Source organism: Pimephales promelas, chromosome 10 (assembly GCF_988280905.1).
Source record: "Pimephales promelas chromosome 10, fPimPro1.hap1.1, whole genome shotgun sequence".
Classification (NCBI taxonomy): domain Eukaryota; kingdom Metazoa; phylum Chordata; class Actinopteri; order Cypriniformes; family Leuciscidae; genus Pimephales; species Pimephales promelas.
Window position 1 is genome coordinate 2,693,158 of NC_142778.1, and position 23,008 is coordinate 2,716,165.

At 37.6% G+C, this 23,008-nt stretch overlaps 1 protein-coding gene across 2 annotated transcripts; it reads right to left on the reverse strand.

Moving 5' to 3' along the window:
- Positions 1-2,347: 2,347 nt before the first annotated feature.
- Positions 2,348-4,190, reverse strand: LOC148977280 (uncharacterized). Of its 2 annotated transcripts, XM_089135275.1 has the most exons (5): positions 3,658-4,190; positions 3,496-3,557; positions 3,334-3,410; positions 3,113-3,231; positions 2,352-2,993 (listed from the first exon to the last, which is right to left on the reverse strand). In XM_089135275.1, exons 1-5 carry the CDS (start codon positions 3,853-3,855, stop codon positions 2,904-2,906), a joined length of 546 nt encoding a protein of 181 aa, XP_088991401.1. In that variant the 5' UTR covers positions 3,856-4,190; the 3' UTR covers positions 2,352-2,903. The 2 variants fall into 2 exon arrangements, with proteins under 2 accessions (XP_088991402.1, XP_088991401.1); XM_089135276.1 differs by lacking the exon at positions 3,113-3,231 and having other exon boundaries at positions 2,348-2,993.
- Positions 4,191-23,008: the final 18,818 nt, after the last annotated feature.

Below are 23,008 nucleotides of genomic sequence, written 5' to 3' on the forward strand. Positions count from 1 at the left end.
GAAGCGAAATTTACCTGCGTCATGCACGTCAGAATCGAAACCCGTTGGCGGCCATCTTTTTTATGTTGATAGAAAGAGTCACCGCGCTCTATTTGCTCTGGGGATCATCATCACCGTATTTGTGTCCACCGGACGCTTCGGAGGCGAACCGTTTGGCGAGTTTCACCATTTGCTCGCTCCAGGATCTGCGCCTGTCAGCGATATTTCCATCGTCCCACGCCCAGTTTGATGACCTGTTGTCCCGCATCGGAGCGAGCGAGGATCACGTCCAGACACGAACTTATGCACATGTATGTTGGTTGTCTTTACATCACAATAACATTTCATTTAATCTAGATATGGAATGAATAACATTCAATACAAAATGAACATGTCTCGTATATTGAAATAAAGTTTTAAGTGATAAAATATTTGCTTTGTTGTGCATTAGAACCACACCAGGCATTTAGTCATATTACAAAATAATTTATTGAAGCATCCAGACACTTCACCACGTGAGCAAACAGCTAGGCTCCTGATCGCGAATTGACACCAAACTCGGGCGGCAGGTACGAATTCACGTGAAACGTGTGAATGCACAAAATAGCACTAACTAAATCATTCGCGCATATTCGCATGAATTTTATGCGCGAATGAGGGGTATTCATGTCTACCGCGCCGCGCTCTACGCCTCATGCACGCCTCAGGGATATTTACGCGCATAACGCGTTTTTGCATTGACTTAACATTGAAATCACTCGTGCCTGACGGGCTATTCGCGTCCAGTGTGAACGCACCATGAAAGTGATTGTTCTATAGCTTTGATCCAGTATCAGAGATGGTCAATTTACCTCAGGACTCTTTTCTGCTTTACCCAACCCGATCTCACGGGAATTCGTACGAATTTTACGAGGTGGCTAATTCGTAACAATTTGTACGACCTCACTCGTACGAATTAGTACAATTTAGCTAAATCGTACATATTTTACGAATTAGCCAATTCGTATGAATTCGTACGAATGACCTACCCCTGACCCCGCCCCTAAACATAACCGTCACGTGGGTTTAGACAAATCGTACAAATTTGTACGAGTGAGGTCGTATGAATTAGTACGAATTAGCCACTTTTGAATCATTCGTACGAATTCGTACGAATTGGTCGTGAGATAGGGTAGGCTTTACCCGGTTAATGCTTTTGGACATGATATTTACGACAGTCACCAGGTGCGTCCGAAATCGCGTACTGCCTGAGTAGGTATTACATTTGAATTTGAACTTTGTGACTGTTAAAAAAGTATGTTTAATATGAATGTGGGTAGTGTGAACGTACTACATCCTCCATGTTGTTGCTGTCACGTGACCTACCAGCATCAGTTAAATCACTTCACTGCCATTCACAAATCTTGAATCGTTGGCCTCATGGTATACTAAAGTGTCCATTGAATGCGCATCTCAGAATCTCGGCGGAAGTAGGTTATCTGGAGACTTTTCGCCTACTGTTTTTCGAACACTATGCATTCACATTTGCAATTCGCATTCTATATATTAAGGATGTGTTTAATTTTGGATGCTGCTCAATTTTGACATTTTACATTCTTGTTCTGTAATGGACATGAAACATGTCAGACTACTTGTTGGTTGGTAACGATTGGCTGTCTTTAACAATATACGTGATGTCATAGAGAAGCCAGAACTAGAGACGGACAAACTACCAAAGCGAATTTTTAGCTCAAAGCTAATTCTAGTAGTCATCGGGTTGTTAAAGAGCCTCCGCTTTAGTTCATCAGCATTTATCTTGTCGTGTTACTCCCTCAAGGAAACATCATAAACTCGGGAGTTTTTGTAGGAGTTTTTATGCATTGTTTAGAAGTCTATTTCAGTGTTGTGAACATTTGTTGTTTTTAAAATCTAGTCTTCACTAGAATCATGCACTATGTTCCAAGTATTGTGAAGTAGTAAAATATATTTGTGTGAGAGATTGATTGATTGAATGATTGATTTTTATTAAATACACAAACTAAAGAAAATGCAAAAGTAAAAATCTTTTAAATCTCATTCGAAAGTTTCCCATTTCTACATTGTAAGCCTGGTTACAGTTTTCCAGTGCTCTTCATTTCTTTTATGATTGAATGTGCAATGTGAGAATGGATTAAATGAGTTTGGTTTTTGTTTAAGGTCTGCATGGATCAAAAGCATGTTTTGCTATTTTTTGTCTTCTTCCTGTTGTGTCTTTCTGTCACATTTCCACCTCACTGCTGAGCGTCAACCACTGCGTGAAAAGAGCTGTATTCGGGCATGTAAATCTCCTGAGTACTCCTGTGTACTCCACAAATAAACGTGTGTATATGGGAGTTTGCTGTCCCGTCACACAATCCCGAAAACTCCTGGATATGTACCAAGTTTGGGGCACAGCAGGGAGCCACTAGGGCCATCAGTTACCATGGTGAATAATCCCCAGGTCGGGGTCAATGCAAGGGAACATTAGCATTTCACACCTTTGGGACACAAGGCAGTGGCCTCCTTCAATTGGTCAGAGATCTTACATAGGATTGGGTGCTCAATGCTTTGTCCCTCCTCTAAACCCCCACACTATTGGTCCAGTTTATGGCCTCATTTGGGTTTATTATTACTCATTATTAATATTCATTGTCATTGGTGTTCATGGTTATAATGTCAAGACAATCAGATAGACAAAGTTGAGTTTGTTATTTTATTATTTGTAAATGACACTGGGCACATGGCATATATATTTATATACACACAGTCAAAACTCTATAAAAAAAACAAACATTAGCACAGAATACATTTTACTATTAGTCACACAATAAATAACCCCATATAATATATAAGGCCTGTGTATAATATATGTAAAACAATATAATAACCCGAACAACCCACACCGACTTTCCATCCAATATGGCATCCTACTCTTCAGACATGTGGTCAACTTTTGCAGTCTTCCAGATAGCTGCATCTTCCTCTGTCTGGGGAACCCCAGTCCTGCAGCTCAGTAGCTGCAAAATGGGAGGGAAAAAAGTAATTAAACCACTGAAAATATCAAATGTGTTGGGATGGGAGCCTCTCCCAGGCTGAGGGTTTTACTCAGATTTATATGTATTTATATAAAATACACTCTTCTTTTTCTTTGTCTCATGAGCATAATGATCCTGCTGTCCTCCATCTTGTCTTTGTTCTCATCTTGGGCCATCCTGTAACCCCTTCTAACAGTTTCAAAATATGTCTTGCAGGATGCTAGAGAGATGGAGATAGAGAGGGGGAGAATATGTTTATTTGTAACTAACTAATCTATACAGTTAAAAAGTTGTAGCCTTGGTACATTCTCTTGTGACTTACCTTTAACAACAGCAGGATCTACGTCCGGTACAGCCATTAAAAAGATTATGACCTCGAGGTTGTGGGGGGAGGATAGACTGTGAAGCAGTAATTAAAGAAGCTTGATTAAAAATATAATTTAGAAGAAACGACTGTTATGAAAGCATAGTTTTAAAGATATACCTTGTCTGTGCGTCATATTTGTGTATGTTGTTTTCCCCATTGTGCAATCTCCATACAGCTTCCTGTAAAAATCCAACATAGTATGAGGGCTCAATTCGAATAGATTTATAAATAAAGCACACAAAGTTAAGCAGACACTGTGATGGTCAGAAAATAACTTACCTCAACAGAATTATTCCCAGCTCTCTTTAATTTCTTTGAAGGAGGCTCCTCTTTTGCCTCTTTGAGCTCATTGATGTCAGCCTCCATCTTATCCAACCTCATGTCCATCATCTCCAGCTTTTCAAATATCCTCTTCAAACTTTCATTTGCCATATACACCAGTCTGTTTTCGTTCGGACTCAGAGATTTAATAGCCATATTGTCCCTATGTAAAGGAGTAACATCTCCACTCTGCTCTCCGTAACACTTGTTGAAGATTGACACAATGTAAAGCCTATCACCTTTCCTGAATACTAATGAGGGGGGCAGGGGAATAGGGGCAAACTTGAGCCAGTCCCAAAACAAATTAGCATTTAAAAAGCCAAGCCATCAACTAACAGCATGTGGTCAGACAAGTTCCTGTTTCCGGGCCTTTACAGGCATTTACAGGTACGCATAACAAAGTTCCAAAGATCCCTGCCAAACAGCACATTTCGCGGGCGTTTTCATTGTCCGAATTCTCCCGTATACACACCTTTTGACGCAGTGAACTATAATTTGTGTCACAGCGATTCTTCCATGCTTAAGCGAACATTAAATGTGTTCGTATTTAAGTGTGGTAAGTGATGAGGGTAGGTGAGCCTGATGAATGGTGCCATCCTCTTTTGCCACTCTGGCCATTGGATTGACATTTCAGGATCAGAGATTTAGCCAGTGAACCCTAAATCGATTAGATTCAACTGCTCTATTCCCCACATCCCTACAACTGTGGGTTTAGACAAAGCAACTGTGAGGGTGAGATTGTGGTGAGAGGACACACATGAGATAGAGTGTGTATATCAGGACACAAAAAGGGGAACGCAGGTTTTCATTCCTTTTTTCTTTTGTTGTGTGCAAATAGTATGTAAAACTGAAATGTGTACATTGCATCATCTAAATGAGGCGGCACAAAAATCTCACTTTACACTAAACCTTCGTTAAAACAAACTCTACAATGGGTTTCTCAATTTGTGCTATATAACAAGTACAAAATATTAATTATATATGTTTTGCAGCTGCAGTCCGTTAAAAATGATCCAAAATACATATTTGAGAAAATACATAACCAGCCAGTGTTCAACACTCTCTGCATAGCTCGATTCAAAATGGTTATCTTGTAATAATGTTTTTAACTACAGTGATACTGGTGGATTTCCACGGGAAATTCGAGCATGTCTTCGCGTCATTACGTCAAACATGTACACACACATCTGTACACATAAAGAAGAGTCTCGGCTATTATAAGTTACTGTATATTGTGAGTGAGGATGCTGGAGGTGGAGATTTATAGCCTTTTCTCACAGAACTTGATATAATTACACTAATTAATTTGATTTCAGACTTGCTACAGAAAAAAAAAAGAGACTGCAACAGGCCCATGCAAAAACGAGGATAATATCGGAAGGACATTACATGTAGTCACGCAGTGCTAACGTTAACATTAACAATTTGAGAACAAAGTATAATTTGCATGGTTTTGCGTATGATGAACGTTTTTTCAGCACGATTTACTGAAATGTCAAAACCAGAACAAAAGTGGATGTTACTTACTTGTTCAGATGACATTTCCTGGTGAAAATTATTATGTTGGTTATTCATCCAAAAATAATAATCTTTGATTCTGAATGCCAGTATCGACATCAGCGGCGACTGATAGACCAACACAGTCTCATGAAGATGCGTATCTATACCACGAGTGTCATTTCTCGTGGCATTTATACGCCAAAAGTGTTTTTTTCGTGTATATGGTACGCACTAAAAAACCCTGGGTTAGGTTTAGGGGGGAGGGGGGTGGGGAGTTCGTGTGTATTATACGCAAAAAAGTGCGTATAATATGTACGCGAAAATCGCGTGCCAAATACACGCAAAAAGTGCTTTTGGCGTATAAATGCCACGAGAAATGACATTCGTGCCATAGATACGAACTTTCATGAGATCGGGCTGGATAGACACAGTATCCTCAAACATTGTGTTCATCTGCGCTGTGCCATGCCGAGGCACAACTCATGTAAAGTTGATAATCCCGCGAAAAACTGCAATTGAAGATTTCGAACAGAGATGGCGACAAAGAGCAAAAACTGCAGACTGCAGCTTTAACTAAAAATGTGATTAATAGCTCAATAATTTATTATGAATTAGGATTGATTTATTATAATAACATGAATTATTACAGATAGACAAACATATGTGGAAAACAATGCAAGTCCCAATGTTGACTGTGAAGGAATTTTCTTCTAAAATAAATCCAACTGTGGTTTGACAAAAAACATAACTTTTCCTGAGGTTTGTTTACTAGGAACAATTTGTACATCGATCAAATACAAATTATGATTTCAAAATAATATTCAATTATGCTGTAGGCACTCAAAACACTTACAAATACGGCATAAATGATCACCAGCTGCTACAGCTCAGTACAGACCAGGATACTGACTGTGTGGACCAGCCATTTTTAGTGTGCTGCCACTAATATTAATAGCCAGAACAAGGTTGTCTTTGCACTTTGCGTTCCTTAATTAAGGAAATCAAAAAACTGAGACGGCATAAGTAATTAACTTTTCAGGAGTCACTGCCTGGTCATCACAAAAATGTCCAACAAACACCAGCCATCCTCGTTCCCTGACAAGCTCGCATTGTTTCCAGAGCACCGGAGACAAGAAGCTTTGTTCCATAGTTATTGGCTTCTTATTAATTAAAGCTCTGGCGGTGTTTAGCTGACCAGGAATGAGAGAGGGAGACGGAGGAGAGAGTATGTATGTGTGTGTGTGCTTCTCAGGAAAAGAGTAACTTATAAACACCAGAACAGCTCTCGGCCGCCTCTGTTTTTAGATGGGATGTCTGAAGCAGGAGTTCACGGTGATGGACTGGCCCGTGGGAGTCCATTAACAGGTCAGGAGGTGGTGAAAGGAGCATGGGCTAAATTCATTAGCACTCTGCAGCTTCCATCCGAGTGTATCGAACGCTGGAACGGAGAGCAATGCTGTGTGTGTGTGCGCGCTTCCACCATTTGTCATCGGATTGGTTTCTAATTCAAGCTGATTTGTCATCCTATGTCTTTGACTCGCATCCCTTTCATTGTCTTGTCTAGATTTCACATTAAAACACGTTGCATGCCATTTTTGCACATATTGATTAGTTTAGTTTTTCCGCATTGTCCAACCTGATCTCACTGGAATATGTAACTCTGTTACGAAGTGCCATTTTTGTTTTATGAATTTGACATGATAGTAAAAGGTTGGAAGACCGCAGTTTCACGTGGAGCATTTGGAGATTTTTAGAGATCAGAGACTCAATGAACAACATCTCAACTCTAAATGATAGACGCCTGTCTCAAAAACAAGCTGGTGCATTTCGACAATATCAGAAAATAAAGCCCAGGGCTATTATTTTAAGTTTACGGTATTCGTTTTATTCATATTACACTTTTATTGTTAGTTTGAATTAATTTGACAGACAGCATTTGCTGATGTTGATCAAGCTAGCGCCATTCAGAGCTGCCAACTCTCACGAATTCGCCGTGAGACACGCAATTGACACTTATCAGATTCTGTCAATTTTAATACGCAATTTAAACAATAAATACCGTTTTGGCGCTTGTACATGTTACACCACAGATCTCTAGCGCACGTTAACCGATCATCTCTAATGGAAAAAGAACATGAACACTGTTGAAAGATACAGTATGCTACAACTTACCAAAATGTATTCCTCATGCATAATGTCGACCAATCATTTCTTGAACTCTTCCCTGAACTGAAATGTAGGCTAGTAGTGGGCTGTATTTCCACACGACTGACATCAGATTCAAGTACACACAAGCCGTGCGACTTACTCGTGTACTGAAGGTTGGCTGGTGGTAATGTTGCCCGCCCGCATACCGCCTCCCATGGCTGAAACTGGTATTACGACACCTGCCGGGCCAGGGCTAGTAATTTAGCATGCTAATTTAGGTTCAGTGTTGCCACAGTTACTTTGAAAAAGTAACTAAGTTATTTTACAAGTTACTTGATTTTTAAAGTAACTAAGTTACTTTACAAGTTACTTTTATTAGTTACATTCAGCAGTTGCCGACAACACACCCGCCACCTCAACATAAAAATGATAACCGGTTTTGCCAACACTCACTCTATTGGAAGTGTATTTTTAACAGTAACATCAACAATCTATCTCCTGTCATTTAAAGTTGAACTTAAAAATTATTTCCAGAAAAAAAACATGTTTTACAAAAAAAAAACAGTCTTTCTTGACTTAACTTAATATAAGTACTTGTTTAAATAAAAAAAAGAATAGTCTTTCTTCACCTCACTTAACATTGATAGTTGTTTTTATAAAAAAATAAAATGAAGACAGCCTTACTTGACTTCACTTAACATAAATACTTGTCTTTGTAAAAATATAAAATATAGACTATAAAATTTCTTGACCTGAAATATTTAACAGTTAACACTGTAATGATAAAACTTAGTATTTCTACATTTTTTTATCTTTATTTTTTATCTTATGTTTTAATCCCATGTTATGAGTTAAACAGTGAAGAGAGGCGAGCAAACCAGTGGTTGTACCTCATTAACAGAAGCTTCTCAAACCTCTCGGGTTGAAACGAAGGCGAATCGACCGTGTTTAATCGCATACTTCGATTAAAGCATACTCCCCGAGATGCAAGAAGAAATAAATATATATATATATATACTAAGGAAAATTACAAAAATAGTAACGTACAGTGACTTGGATAAGTAACTTTAATCTGATTACTGGTTTCGAAATAGTAACGCGTTATATTACTCGTTACTGAAAAAAGGGGTCAAATTAGAATAACGCGTTACCGGCATCACTGTTTAGGTTTATATCTCGGCAGCACTTGTCAGTTTTTTAATGACATCATTGCACTTATTTCTACTCATTCTTTTGAAGCGTGTAGCTCGTTTTTTGGATGTGTTTACCTCAATTATTACATATGGCACCTTTAACAGATATATAATAATCATCCATGTTGTGCTGTAAATCGGAAGAGAGTTAATACACTTCTTACATTTGGTTTATTTGACCTGTAGGTCTCAAAAAATAAGCCCCTTTGGGTTTGAGACACTGTGTGAACTCTTTGCGCTTTGTTGTTGACCCAATTAGTGTGGTTTAGCCTTTAACTTTTTCACTCTTTGAAACATAGTACACAAAGGGGGTGAGAGAAAAAAAACAGTCCTTTGCTGGTACGGATATGGGGTCTCATAGGAAAACAGGAAATTATAGCACAGAATGGTTTTGAACAACATTTTCCTGTCATTTTCCAGTAAAAAAAGTTATTTTGGCCGTTTTAGAGGACCTTGACTTGTCTTTTTATTTACATGATGTACAAAACTTTTTACAATTGTATGATTTCGAAAGACTGCGAATCATATTCACATCTGTCAGTTTGAGGAATTATGATAGTTGTTTATGAATAATTCATAAGTTAACTTATGCATACATTAGCAAGCACACTCTGACAGAGTCAACACTGAACACAGATTACTAAAAAAAAAGTAAACCAGTCGTTGCTTCATAGTCTACGCTTTGCTGACATCAATAGCAACGAAACTTTATACTAAAGAGGCTGATGATTTGAAATTATATAATCTACCATTAATAAATATGCTCTTTTGGTCTGTCAATCAATCTTTATTTGATGCTTTGCTATAGCTCAAACATTAGAGCATTGGCGCTTGCAACGCCAAGGTCATGGGTTCGCTTCCCAGGGAAAGCAAGAACTGAGAACAGATAAGAATGTGTACCTTGAAATAAAAGCATCTGTCAATGTAAAACATATGATTGTGGAATGGGAGGTAAGAGGCTGTATGTGCATGTTGAAGGAGACAGTGTTGTTTGCATCCAACGAAGTGTACGTTTTTGTTCATTTTTAAAATTACAGTTAATTAGAGGCTGCACTTGTGTTTGGAAATATCGGCGAGCACATCACTTGCCCTGCATCCTCTGTCTTCCAGTCATTGATTTAGCAGAGCCCAATTAGTGGGAAGGCCTTTGAAAATTCATAACTTGGCAAGAATGGATTTTTCAGTCAGCCTGTTTCCAATGAAGCGCTCACAATATAGCACATCATTACAGAGTATTGAACAACGTCAAAGTGTTTTTTAAATTAGTCTTCTGTTCTACTTTAGTAGATTAACGCTTAGTGCGTTCTCCTGAATTATAACTCCTCTGACATACATATTTTGCAACTGGCAAACAATTTCGAATTCAATACAAGTTAAGCTGAGAAAACAGCATTTGTGACACAAGTCAATTTATCCCCTTTTTTTCTAAAAAAAAAAAAGCAGAAATCGAGATTACGACAAAAGCACTTACAATGGAAGTGAATGGGGCCAATTTTTGGAAATAAGAAATGTGAAGTTTAAAAAATGTTGTTTATAAATGGAAAACAACAAGTTAAAAGATGTATTATTTGAGCGGTACAGCTTTCATTTATATAGCCATTTAAAAGTTTTAGGGTTTGTTACTATTCAACCTTCACCATGGGTTTGATTGACAGTCGCTCTGGGGTGCGTTAAATGTAAAGCATTTTTAGCCAACTATGTTCGCAAGTTCTGTCGTTATCAACATAGGTCAACAAGTCGGTGTTTCCAACGAACATTCGCAAACAGCATCGCAAAGTTGTGCGGTTTGAACGACAGCTCTCGACCTGTGGTTAGAGGCATAGTTTCTATATTGCATTACATTTGGATGTAATAAATCCTTATCTTGGGCAAAATAAACAGGCTAATATTCAGTACAACCGGTGCCTTTTATTTACAATACACACAAATGTAATTTACGTCAAAAGATTTAAAGTACCGATTTTGTGCGAACGTGCTCTACTATGTAAGAACGAGCCAAATATTGAGTCTGGTAATGAAGAAAAATAACTGAGAACAATTAGAAATGGTCCTCAGTAGGGTTGGGTATCGAGAATCGAGTATCGATTGGAACCGAGACTAACTTTTCGTTTTTCCCGGAATCGTTCAAAAGTTAAAATTTCAATTCCTAGTTTCGATATTAACAGTCCGCCGAGCGGAAGAAGAAACCGCTGAACAACACCAACGAAGAAGCGTCTACCGGAAGTGTTGGCATAACTGCGCGAGTCGAACATGAGTAGCTTACGTCGCCGATCCAAAGTGTGGCTTCACTTTTCTAAAAATAACGAAATCTCGGCAAAATGCAAAGTTTGTGACAAAAGGAGTATTTTTACAGAAGGAGTATTTCCTTCAGAAAGGCTGTTGGTTAGCAAGGTTAGCTAAACTTTTTTGACCCTGCCTCTTAAAAGAATCAGAATCGAGAATCGTTAGGAACCGGAATCGAAACAAGGAATCGGAATCGGAATCAGAATCGTTCAAATTCAAACGATACCCAACCCTAGTCCTCAGATGACATGAGAGATCACTTCCGGCGCTTTCCAGACTCAGATCACTTGGAGGCGGTAAAAACGATATAAATACTGTTTGTTTTCTCACACAAACCGCATCAATGAGTACTTACATGTACGAGTCAATAAATCATGTTTCATTTGGACTTCTGTGCATGCTCTTTGATGTGGTGACCATAGACCTGCATTATATGACTGATAGACACGAACGGTTTGACCTAAAAATATCAAAATTGGAAATGCTGTGGAAACAAAGAGATCTTGGATGCCCTTGAGGTAAGCTAAAACATATCAAAAATTAATTTCAAAATGTCTTCTCTGTTGTGGCTCTGTCCATTTGTTTATTTTCCAGAGCACTTTGTAAATTAACCTGTGACCATAGCCAACGAAGCACCACCCTGAACAAACCAATTCGACCTGTAAAATGTTGAAAAGGTGCAAAAAGAGAGACGCTTCAGCCCACACCTTGGAAATAGGTGTGTAACAGGAGACCTCAGTGAAAATCTGCCAATGCCGTGACCTCCTTACATTAGGCAAGGCGACAGGGAGGAGGCAGAGGGCATCACTTACCTCGCTTCATTCTCCAAAAGTGGCCTTTCTCACCTTCTGTGCTTCGGGGAAAGTAAAGAGCAGGCTGGATGCTTTGCACTGTAAATAACTTCCCACACTACAGGATGACAACAGATATAGAAGCACCTCAGGATGAAATAAATACCCTTGGGTTCTCTAGGACGTTGAGGCAAATACGCCACAGCCAGACTTACCATGTAATGAATGGAGAAAGATACAGTACTTACCAGAAGTGTATTAACAAAGTAGCTCCCTTCCCTTTAAAAGGGTTTTATACTCAAAACTCTCACCTGATGGACTCAGAATTACATTTGCTAAAAAAAAAAAACGAGTGCCCTTAAAGGAAGACGTGTGAGATCAGATACTGCAGTGAAATTGTAATTTAATTTTGTGATAATACTTGTAAAAAGCACCAAGGCACCAGACTCTCCTTTTTTCTCAGTCTGTAGATTATCTTTTTTACTTTATGACGTACTATATAAAGACAAAACTATAAGAAAGCCATTCTCCGAAGCTCGGGTGCTGTCAGACCAAAGGATGACCCAACATTTGATTGGTGCTGCTAGTAGCACAGAAATCACAAACTTAACTTTTAAATGTGCATTTTTTGTGGCGTGGATGTGTCACACAACTTTAAGAGTTTATGCCAATGCCATTGGAAATGCTCTATTATTTTTCGTGACCTCAACTACAATGGTACTAAGTGAATTTGTCATCAAAAAGTTATAATGGCTTCAAAATGTCAAAACCAACCACCTGACAGTTTATTGTAATGTTAACCAATAAATTTGACAATTAATCTGCTATATCATGTTTATGACAGGTTGTGTTGTCTTAGTAATGTCAAGTTGTCATGACAAAGACACTGACAGGTTATGATGTATTGGTTTATGTCAAGGTGTCATTACAAAGACATCTCGATGTCATATTTGCATTAAAATATCATAATTGAGTTAATGACTCAAACATCCTTCATATTCATAACATATGTCATGTCATGGTTGTGAAGGTGTCATGTTAGTCAAGTGTTACCCAATAATCCTTAGATGTGTCACAATATGACACACATCTTATAATTAATGAGTAGCCAAAAGTATGTTGAAAGACAGTGACAGTCCTTTCAGGTAAAACAGATAAAAACATTGGTCCGGCCAGACATCAAGAGGCTTCAAAACGCAGTTGATTAAAAAAAGCAACACTTTAAATCCCTGGTTCTTCTTCTTTTTCATTGCACGTCCTTTCCCTTGTTCACTCTTGCTCTAAAATAGCTGTGGAAATGGTCAGATTCGGGGGCTTTCGGTCAAGCTCTCTGGAGACCGACAAAGAAAAGAATCTTCCAGCCGCTGCATGTAACATTTCAGAATTTAACCTCCTCAAATGATGGTTCAAGGTGGATTATAGTACATTATTATTAGGAGGAAACTGATTTTCAATTTAAATGTAAATCAGGGCCATTTTTCAATTATTAAAGTACTGTGCTACTTATGGCTGAGGAGAAAAATGTAATGGGCCACAAACTTTGAGAGGATCCCTTAAAATGAAGGCAAGCCTGAGAGACGCTACAAAGAAAGGGCAAGTTATATAAAGAAGCGCCAGAGAGAGAGAGAGAGAGAGTTCTTGCTTCTATACAGTATATGTGAACAGGTGCAAATAAACAAAGTAAAGCTACATTTAAAATCATGTTTTAGTAATCTTTCTGCCTAACGTTCAACATGCATTGCAAGCAGTAATCTAAAGTCCACTTTCGAAAGGCCAAGGCGGATGGTAAAACTCTGCAATAAATTTCATGAGTTCGAAGGATTTTCTGAAAACTTGGATTGTCCCCAGTATCAGTATCAGTTCAAATCTAATTATTAGCACCAGTGCATATTGGAGGCTAATTGAAGTGTCACTCAGTAGACCAGTGAACCCCCCCCCCCACACACACACACACACTGTCGGCCAGAGGAAGGAGGATCGTCTGGTTGAATGCGCCCCCCTCTCGGTCTGGCGAGATGGGTTTTGATTGCTTACAGCAGGGAGTCTTAACCTCAGAAAGCACAGCATGATGGAGACATCATCTCTCAGATTATGAATAGAAATGAATTAGCAAAGTTCCTCAGCAGCGATCAGAGTAACTCCTCCACACAAAGACTTTAGGGTAGAGAGGCCGAATTATGTGCAGTTGACAGAATATAATTAAAGGAAGATGGTAATTAAAAAAAAAAAGTTAGTGGTTTGTATGAGTTTGTAGAAGTTTGTACACTTTAAAAAAGTGAAATGACCTTGTCATTTATTTAAAATGCATTTCTCTAATCAAAAATCATGGTTATAAAACATGTTTTGTTCAGTTTGTCCACAGAAAAAAATAAAATAAAATTAAAGAAACAATGTTGTTTAAATATTTCTGCCAGATACCAGATTTGTTGATGTGCAGAACACAAAACAGAAAATATGATGCATATTTTACACACAATAAACATTGAGGTATTTAATTACGCCAACTAAATTCAATATTTATTATGGTCAATTCTAAAAAAGAAGTGCTTGACGTGAACACTGAGGTGTTAAACAGGAACTCAGCTGAAAGATAACGTTTTGGCCTATGTCTAAATAAAATATATTAATTAAATATGGTCTTTAATATAATAAATCTTCTTTTTAATTTGTCTGCAAAAATAAATGTTTTTGATGAATATCCACTGAATTAAACCATAATTATAATTTGAGAAAAAACTAATTAATCTGTCTGCAACAATTAGATTATTTTTTTTTAATTAGTCCAAAGCATTTATTTTCCAGTGCATGACACGTCAAAACGTGAGTTCACCAAGTACACAACATTCATCTCCAACTCCATCTGGATCCACATTTAAATCAACCAATCAGGTACACATTTACAGTTTGTGAGAAGGTTTGGGCTTACAGCCAGTGTTATCATCTCCCTCTGATTGTAGATACGTTATGGGTATGGTTAGTTTTAGAGGTAGGGATAGGTTTAGCCTACATTTTCAGACAGGAATGTTGCTCCAGGATCAACACAACTCGTCTTACTTGTCACAATCATGGTGACCATGAGGCATATGTTAATTTAAGACCATGCGTGAACTTTCTCTCCTTCTTTTTTTATGATTGATTATCTTAAAGGTCCCCTGACATGAAATTTTCACTTTCTGAGGCTTTTTAACCTTAATATGAGTTCCCCTTGCCTGAATTTGGTCCCCACGTGTCTACAATTTTCAGTCGGTGTAAATCGAGCTTTGGCTATCTTTCTCTTCTCTGCAGCTCAGACGCGCTGATCTTGAATCTCCTCGTTATTACGTCATAACTTGGAAAGGTTATTGGTGATAGCGTTAGAAACTGCATTACAAAGATAAGATCTTCATTCTTACGATCTGCTTGCACAATGCTCATCGCAACAACATTTTATGTGATGGGAAAAGATCTAAATACTTCAAAAACTTCTCACGATTCGGTAATCTCGATAGCTGTAATAGTAAAAACGTATAATAGCTGTAGTAAAAGTATTCGAGAGAGTTTCACATGTAATATGTAGCTATTTATTATGCAATCCTGTCAGCCAATCACAGCAGTGGGCGGTTACACTGAATCCCACAGCAGACACGCCCCTTCAAACAGAGTGTTCAAATCAGAGGCTAAAATCAGGCTAGGAAAAATATCCTTTATTACTAAATTATGACTATTTTTAATCTAAAAAAAACATACTAACACTATAAGGGCAACCTAGGAAACATAAAATAATAAAATAACCACATGTCAGGGTACCTTTAACCGAATCGTTTTGAGGAGGACTGCAATATGAAGGAGTCGGCAACCTATTTGACATATTAAAAAGTGACATTTGAATTCATCATGTGCCACAAACAAGCTTTTTTAAAACAAGATTCCACATGCTTTTGTCAAAAATGACATGCAAAATGACATCATTTTCCTGCAATTTGATTGGTTCTTCATATGCAAACCCTTCTGTTACTAGGTAGGAACAAACTCTCTTTTTTCTTGATTACTTCATAATCACAAGTTTTCTAGGTTTCATTTCCTAGTTTAATTATTTGTTATTTCCATACACACCCAAATTCACGAGTTTCCCCCAAAGTGTTTGGAAGGATTTAAGATTTCAAAAGCATATGAATGTTGTTCCTGCAAGAAAAAATAAATGTTAGTTATGATTAATTAAAAAAATCCATCACACGTGCCAGCGATTAGCCCTCCGCATGCCTTTGTTGGCGTTGCCGAACCCTGTGTTAGACTATAGAAGGCTAAATAAACTCATCCTCGGTGCTCAGTGAGAGTAAACTGGGCTTCACAGTTGCATTTCTTTCTTCCACAAAAGTGCCTCAGACAGAAGATGAGACAAAAACAACATGAAAAAAAGTGCAAGTAAGAACATAATATTTGTGGGTTGTATGTGGCTCTGCAGACAGAGCAAATGAAGACATTCCAATGGAGGGCAGAAGGGTCTTTTGGGCCATTAATCAGTCCAGGGACAAAGGCACGCGCTGTACCTCGGGTCTGTCTCACCACCACATGGCGCTGACCCAAATAAAGCCCTCATTGATCCAGAAGAGCCCCCTGTAATCCCTCAGGATTACAGTCAGCTGAAAGTAACCGATATATTTGCAAACAGAAAGCCACTTACATTAAGGTCATTTTCTCCAGGAGGAAGGAGAATAAATGGATGGAGATGAATACTTAGACACTGTGGTGGAAGACTAAAGACACACTCAGACCTGAGCTGAGAGACAGAAAGACGACTCACACACACACAAATAATATCACAGGGAGAAGCACCATAGGAAGAAAAACAACAGCATTTATTTGTACGATTATAAATGTCTTTTCCTTCATTACTCTATTCGGTCTTTGAACTACCAGGCTGGATGTGTTGGTTTGGTGCTGCTCTTGACAGTGTAACACAACAACTGTGGCAAACATAGATCATCTGGAGAAGCTGTTGATCATATTATTTCTAATGAAGCTAGTTGACCAAGAAAGTTGCCAGTTAAAGGAGTAGTTTTGCTGAGAAAAAAAAAAAAAAACTTTTGTTGATAATTGACTCCACCCCCATGTCATCCAAGATGTCCATGTCTTTCCTTCTTCAGTCGAAAAGAAATTAAGCTTTTTGATGAAAACATTCCAGGATTTTCTCCATATAATGGACTTCAATGGGAACCAAATGGTTTAAGGTCCAAATGCTTCAAAGGGCTTTAAATGACACCCGATGACGAATAAGGGTCTTATCTAGGACCCTTCATGACTCGAAAAAAGATTTGAACAGGAGAGTCACGAACACTCATCACAGAAAAGAGCAAGGCGAGCATTAGTGCTTATAAAACTTAAACTTTATTATTATTATTTTATTTTCTACTGAGCGATCGTTTCGCTTGATAAGACCCTTATTCATCGTCTGGAATCAAATAAAGCCCTTTGAAGCTGCACTGAAACTCTCATTTGGACCTTGAATCATTTGGTTCCCAATGAAGTCCATTATATGGAGAAAAATCTTGGAATGTTTTCATCAAAAACCTTCATTTCTTTTCGACCGAAGAAAGAAAGACATGGAGATCTTGGATGACATTTTTTTTTAAGTGAACTACTTCTTTAAGATATATTAAAAGGGAACACCAGCATCTACAACATCACATATTACCCCAGACCAAGTGAATCTATGCCATTTCAAAGACCATGTCACTTTTGACCTTAGATAGAGTTTCTGTAATGATATTTTTTTTTTTTACATCCTTCTTTACATGGACGTGAGATCTCATGATACCGCAAAACAAGCCTTAAAGATGTTTTTCTGTTGCATTATTTAATAACATAAAAGTTTAGGCCTCACTGAACCCAAGCAATGCACATCATGGGTAAATAAATTCTTGAGGCCGAAAAGCTGAAAAGTAAAAACTTGAACTGAACCCTCTGAATCTGATCACATTGTAAATTTCAGGGCTGTATTACTTGTATAACAAATCTCGAATGGCAAAATACAAAACAGTTTTAGTGTGTTTTAATAACTTACATCAGCAATGAGAGTCCACATAGTCAAGGTCATTTACTTCTCCTTCGGCAATGACACTCATTGTGTGGTTGCTCTTATATATTCATAAACTTCATATTGGGAATGCTAAGATGGAGCTCTTTCCCAGCATCTTAATGCGATTGTTCACACCTGCCCGCAAAAAAGCAGCGGTGTCCTTCAGACGAGAAGGGGTTTCTTCTCTGAAAATGTGATTAACATAACCAGGCGAAACAACAAAGGCATAATCCACACAATAAGGACAAATGCAGGAAGAGAGTAATATTATTTCCCTGAGTATACGTTCCAAAATAAACAACTGTGAAAACGGGGGGAAATAATAAACTGTCGCCAACTGCTTAATATCTTTCTAAGATTGAGCCGACTGTTTCCTCTTCAGCCTAATCTGGAAAAGACTCGGGACATTTCTTTATTACAAATGTAAAAATAATAATGTTATTATTATTTCGGGTGCAAGGTGGCTCAAAGAGAAATGACTGTTTATTCTAAAATAATACATTTATTGGTGCCTCACGGAAACAAATGGCATTACATTATTAAGTCCTGTATAAAGCCATGTTCACACTAACTGTAGCTGTGTTTCAGTCCGTTCTCGTCCCAAGGCGTCATAAACTGACATCCGACACACATGGCAACCTAGCGTCAATATGAGACGCATATATATATGGGGCAGAAGGCGCCTCCTAGTGGTCTAACCCTAACCCTACCCCAGACCTAAACCTACCCATAACCGAAGCGTGTTATATTGACGCTAAAGTCATGGATGTATACGCATTGGCAAAAGAGTCAGTATATGACACCCTAGGATGAGAATGCGTTGGGTGTTTGCATGTTTGCTGGATGTCCTAACAGTAACACTAAAAACTCTCATTTTCTCTGTAAAGACAGCCTTTCTGTGAGTTACGAGGTTGCTAATCGACAGTATATGCTTTGGTTGAAGCCGTTAGCCCACATCATTTCAATTTAGTTGAAAAAATAATTATGTTGAACCGCATAATCTGTGGTGAAAAACTACCCATTGATGCTGTTCAAAAAAATTCCACCAATCAAAGAGTCGAAACAAGCAAAGCGCGGCAAAACATGTTTTGCACATAGTCAAATTAGAATATTGCAATGAAACGTTTGCAAATAAAGCAGCATTTGCATCCCATGTGTTCAAGAGAGCTTCTTAGAAAATTGTAGGGCTGGGTAATAAATATCGATTTCTCGATATTAATCGATTCTCAGTTTTACAAACCGATATCGATTCTTAAATCTCAAGAATCGATTAGTCATCCTGTTTCATTTGAATGAATGAGACATTGTATCGCGGCTGCGCACATCCAACAAATCGCACTAATCTTTGTCCTTTGTTACTATTGATATGAAACAAAGTCTCAATTTTCAAATTCCGTCCATTTTCTTTAGAAATTCAAAAACATAAATAGCGTTTTGCCGTTTTGGCGCTGTGGCGTGAGATCGCTCTAGCGCAGCTCAAGAGAAGCAGCAGCGTTGATCTCTCTTCCGGCTTAATAATACCAGTCACAGCGCGAAATAAACATGAATGTGCATCTGAAAGTGTGTTAAAAGATAGAGTACAACTTATCGAAATCCGTATCACGTCACATTGATTCGCTCAATCAGCGTTTCAACCGTGGAAAGACGTCAGTTAAACAGCTTGTAATCAATGTAATCTATGGTCATATTTACCTCAGAAAACCCACATAAACTCGTTAGTCCACACTCGTTAGTGTTCTTCAATATTTAATGCATATTTGAATAAATCTGGCAAGTTTTTATGACAGCCACCATTTAAATGTTTATATTTCATATAATCTTCTTATTATAAAAATAAATAAAAGTGTAATTTAAGTGTTTGTATAGCTACAAAACAGTTAATTATTACCTTCATATTAGGTTAATGAAGCCTAGTAGGCTACAACTAGACTTTATATATAGACCATAGTTTACAGCATCAGCATTACAGATATCCAAAATAATCGATATTGAATCGAATCGAATCGAAATCGAATCGAATTGCAAGCTTGTGAATCGAAATCGAATCGAATTGTGAAATTTGTCTCAATACCCAGCCCTAGAAAATTGGTTTCAAAATATCTGTAATAGAAAATGAAAGTTGCTGCAATTGAGGAACCGTGGCTCATTGTTCTCATTCTGTTTACGCCAAATTCTGACTCTACCATCTGAATGTCTCAACAGAAATCGAGACTCATCAGACCAGGCAACATTTTTCCAGTCTTCAACGGTCAAATTTTGGTGAGCTCTTGCAAATTGTCGCCTGTAGTGGAGATGAGTGGTACCCGGTGGGGTCTTCTGCTGTTGTAGCCCATCCGCCTCAAGGTTGTGTGTGTTGTGGCTTCACAAATGCTTTGCTTCATACCTCGGTTGTAACGAGTGGTTATTTCAGTCAAAGCTGCTCTTCTTGAATCAGTCGGCCCGTTCTCCTCTAGCGTCAACAAGGCATTTTCACCCACAGGACTGCCGCATACTGGATTTCCCTTTTCACACCATTCTTTGTAAACCCTAGAAATGGTTGTACGTGAAAATCCCAGTAACTGAACAGATTGTGAAATACTCAGACACCAACAACCATCGCTTAAATCACCCATTCTGACATTCAGTTTGGAGTTCAGGAGATCGTCTTGACCAGGACCACACCACTAAATGCATTGAAGACACTGCCATGTGATTGGTTGATTAGATAATTGCATAATCCTTTAGATGAGTGTATATGCTCAATAGACATAATGAACATTACAACTATATAGTCATTAGTGTATTAGTAGACTGTCTGCTCAATATCTGCCAACACTTTATTCTGATGCTCCTCAACAGACACCACGTTTTAAGTAACTTACATGTCAATTATTTTCTTGCAACCATAGCCAAACTGTCTACTAATGTTCTAAAGGGTGTTGGTTGACAAGCAGATGCAAATAGTTAGTAGAATGTCTAAAATAGGCCATTGAAATAAAGTGTAATCAAATCTTCAACTTCACTCATGCCTGACACAAATATTAATCTTATTTTGGTGGCTCATTATATAGACACATTTTCACAGTAATACCCTCCAGTGTCTGAGCGCAATGCAATTTTAATGAAAAGTGAGAACACTTATATTTTTTTTCCTTCCCCAAGTTCTATTTTCTCTTTTGTAAATAATTGTTTGGGCCTCATTCTACCACTGCCAGTCATAAAATGCAAATTAAATGTTGAAAAAAAAAGAGAAAACGTTAAAAAAATAGTGTGCCTGATTATTACAGCATGTGAGATGACACGCATTCCATTGTCTGAATGACATATTTAAAAACAAAAGATAGTTTGTATAAAATCATGAAAAAGCTAGATACTCATGCTGGTGACCTCAAAATGTAAAGGGCCGTGTCAGATAATTCTAATGGGGTGCCCTCATTGTTCTTATGTAGGGCAGTAAAATCTATATAACACTCTAAAATTAATAAAAAAAAACATACATACTTTGCCACGATAGCAGGAAATAACAAGCTGCAATTAGTCCACAGATGACTGCAAGTGTGATATTAGCCAAGCAAGATGAAGAGAGGGGGATAAATTGCTTTAAAAAGTATGTTTCAAGTAAATGCTTTGATGCCAGTGTGAAAAGGGACACAATTAAATCCGTTAGAGCGTTATGTACTTAGCACACAGTACGCATTATCCATCCAGGAACATGGTTTATTATTTGATCTCTTCTGAAAATATATGGCTAGACTTATGGAACGTGCAGCAACTTTTGTATTGCTAACTTCCTTAACTGTTTAGCTTCAAAATAGTAATGTAGCCAGATATACCAAGTCTTAACTCTTGCTTTCAATTGGCTAAGAATTCAATACACAGCTGAATAATAACCAATAATTTGTATTCTATAATATTTTTTTTCTCTAAGTTAACCTAATGACAATTTTATAATTTGTTTATGTACTACAAACACTTGTGCACTAAGTCATAATGGATTTTATACAATGGAAAATAACTAAAAATAATATTATATTGTAAAAAAAAAAAAAGGTATACTTTATTCATACGTTTGATTATTATGGAAATACCCTGAGATGCCTTGAAAATCAAACATAAACCATATATTGTCTTCACGTTTCATCAGTCAAAACATGTCTGCTTTTATTTAATAGCTGCCTTTGTCCATTTGCAGTATGGGATTCCTGTAACGTCATAAGTTATTACTTCTATGAGTCTGCTTTGAACGCCCTCCAGCTGGGAATTAGAATTTAACATACATTGCATAAGAGAGTTTGGTGCTCCGTAATGCTCACATTGTCTTGTTTTGGATAAGAAAATGTCCAGTTAAGCATCGAATAATCTTGTCTCTTTGAATTTCAAACTAGATTTATTCACATTGGGATGATATTCACCATGAAACCAATACGTGAACACGCCTGCATTTACAGTACCTTATATTAAAAGTGTGCATCTGTGCTCCTAAATTTTTCTAGCATTCAGTTAAAACGCTCACAACAGTGCTAACACTTTATAATACGGTTTTATTTGTTAACATTTGTTAACATGAACTATTAATGAAAAAATAATTTGGAAACTTTTGACATCTTAGTTAATGTTAAGGTCAACATTTATTACATGATTTCAATCGACCGTTAAACATTATTAAGCTTTTTTTTTTTTTTTTAAAGCATGTTTTAGTTAATACTTTGACTAATGGGATGTGGCACTACACCACTTTGTGCATGTATTTACAGCTATATTTACCATGAGTGGGATTCAGGGCTCAAGGTGCAGTGGGGTTCAGAAATCCAGCGTTCAGACTGCTCTCTTTGCATTTTCAATTGGGACCGACGGCAAAATACTTGTGAAGTGAATATTAATGTATGTTAATATCAAGCTGAATCATCGAATTTGACTATGTTTTGCTTTGATGGCACACTGTGCAAACAGCAGCATTTTTTTTTAGGATTCCCACCGCCTATAACCTATAACACATGCATACATCATATTTTTATTTATTTATTTATTTTATGCTGCAAACACTTTAACCTCATTCTAAATGTATTTATGTGGGTGTGGTGATAGTGCAGTGGATAAGACACATGCCTTTTGTGTGAGAGACCGAGGTTCGAATCCACCAATGTGTCCCTGAGCAAGACACTTAACCCCTAGTTGCTCCAAAGGCGTACAAACTCACATATATAGCAATTGTAAGCTGCTTTGGATAAAAGCGTCAGATAAATGAATAAATATACATGTAGAAGGTTTGTTCATTTATAGTTGATTATTTTCTTCAAATGCTTTTTAAATTGTATTAGACCAATAAGCACTACTTGCAGTCTTCCCACTCAGCGAGTTCA

Coding starts and splice junctions, on each gene's coding strand:
- LOC148977280 (XM_089135275.1), bottom strand. CDS start 3,855: ATGGCTATTAAATCTCTGAGTCCGAACGAAAACAGACTGGTGTATATG. Junction 3,411..3,495: donor AAATATGACGCACAGACAAG/GTATATCTTTAA, acceptor ACTGCTTCACAG/TCTATCCTCCCCCCACAACC. Junction 3,232..3,333: donor AGATCCTGCTGTTGTTAAAG/GTAAGTCACAAG, acceptor CCATCTCTCTAG/CATCCTGCAAGACATATTTT.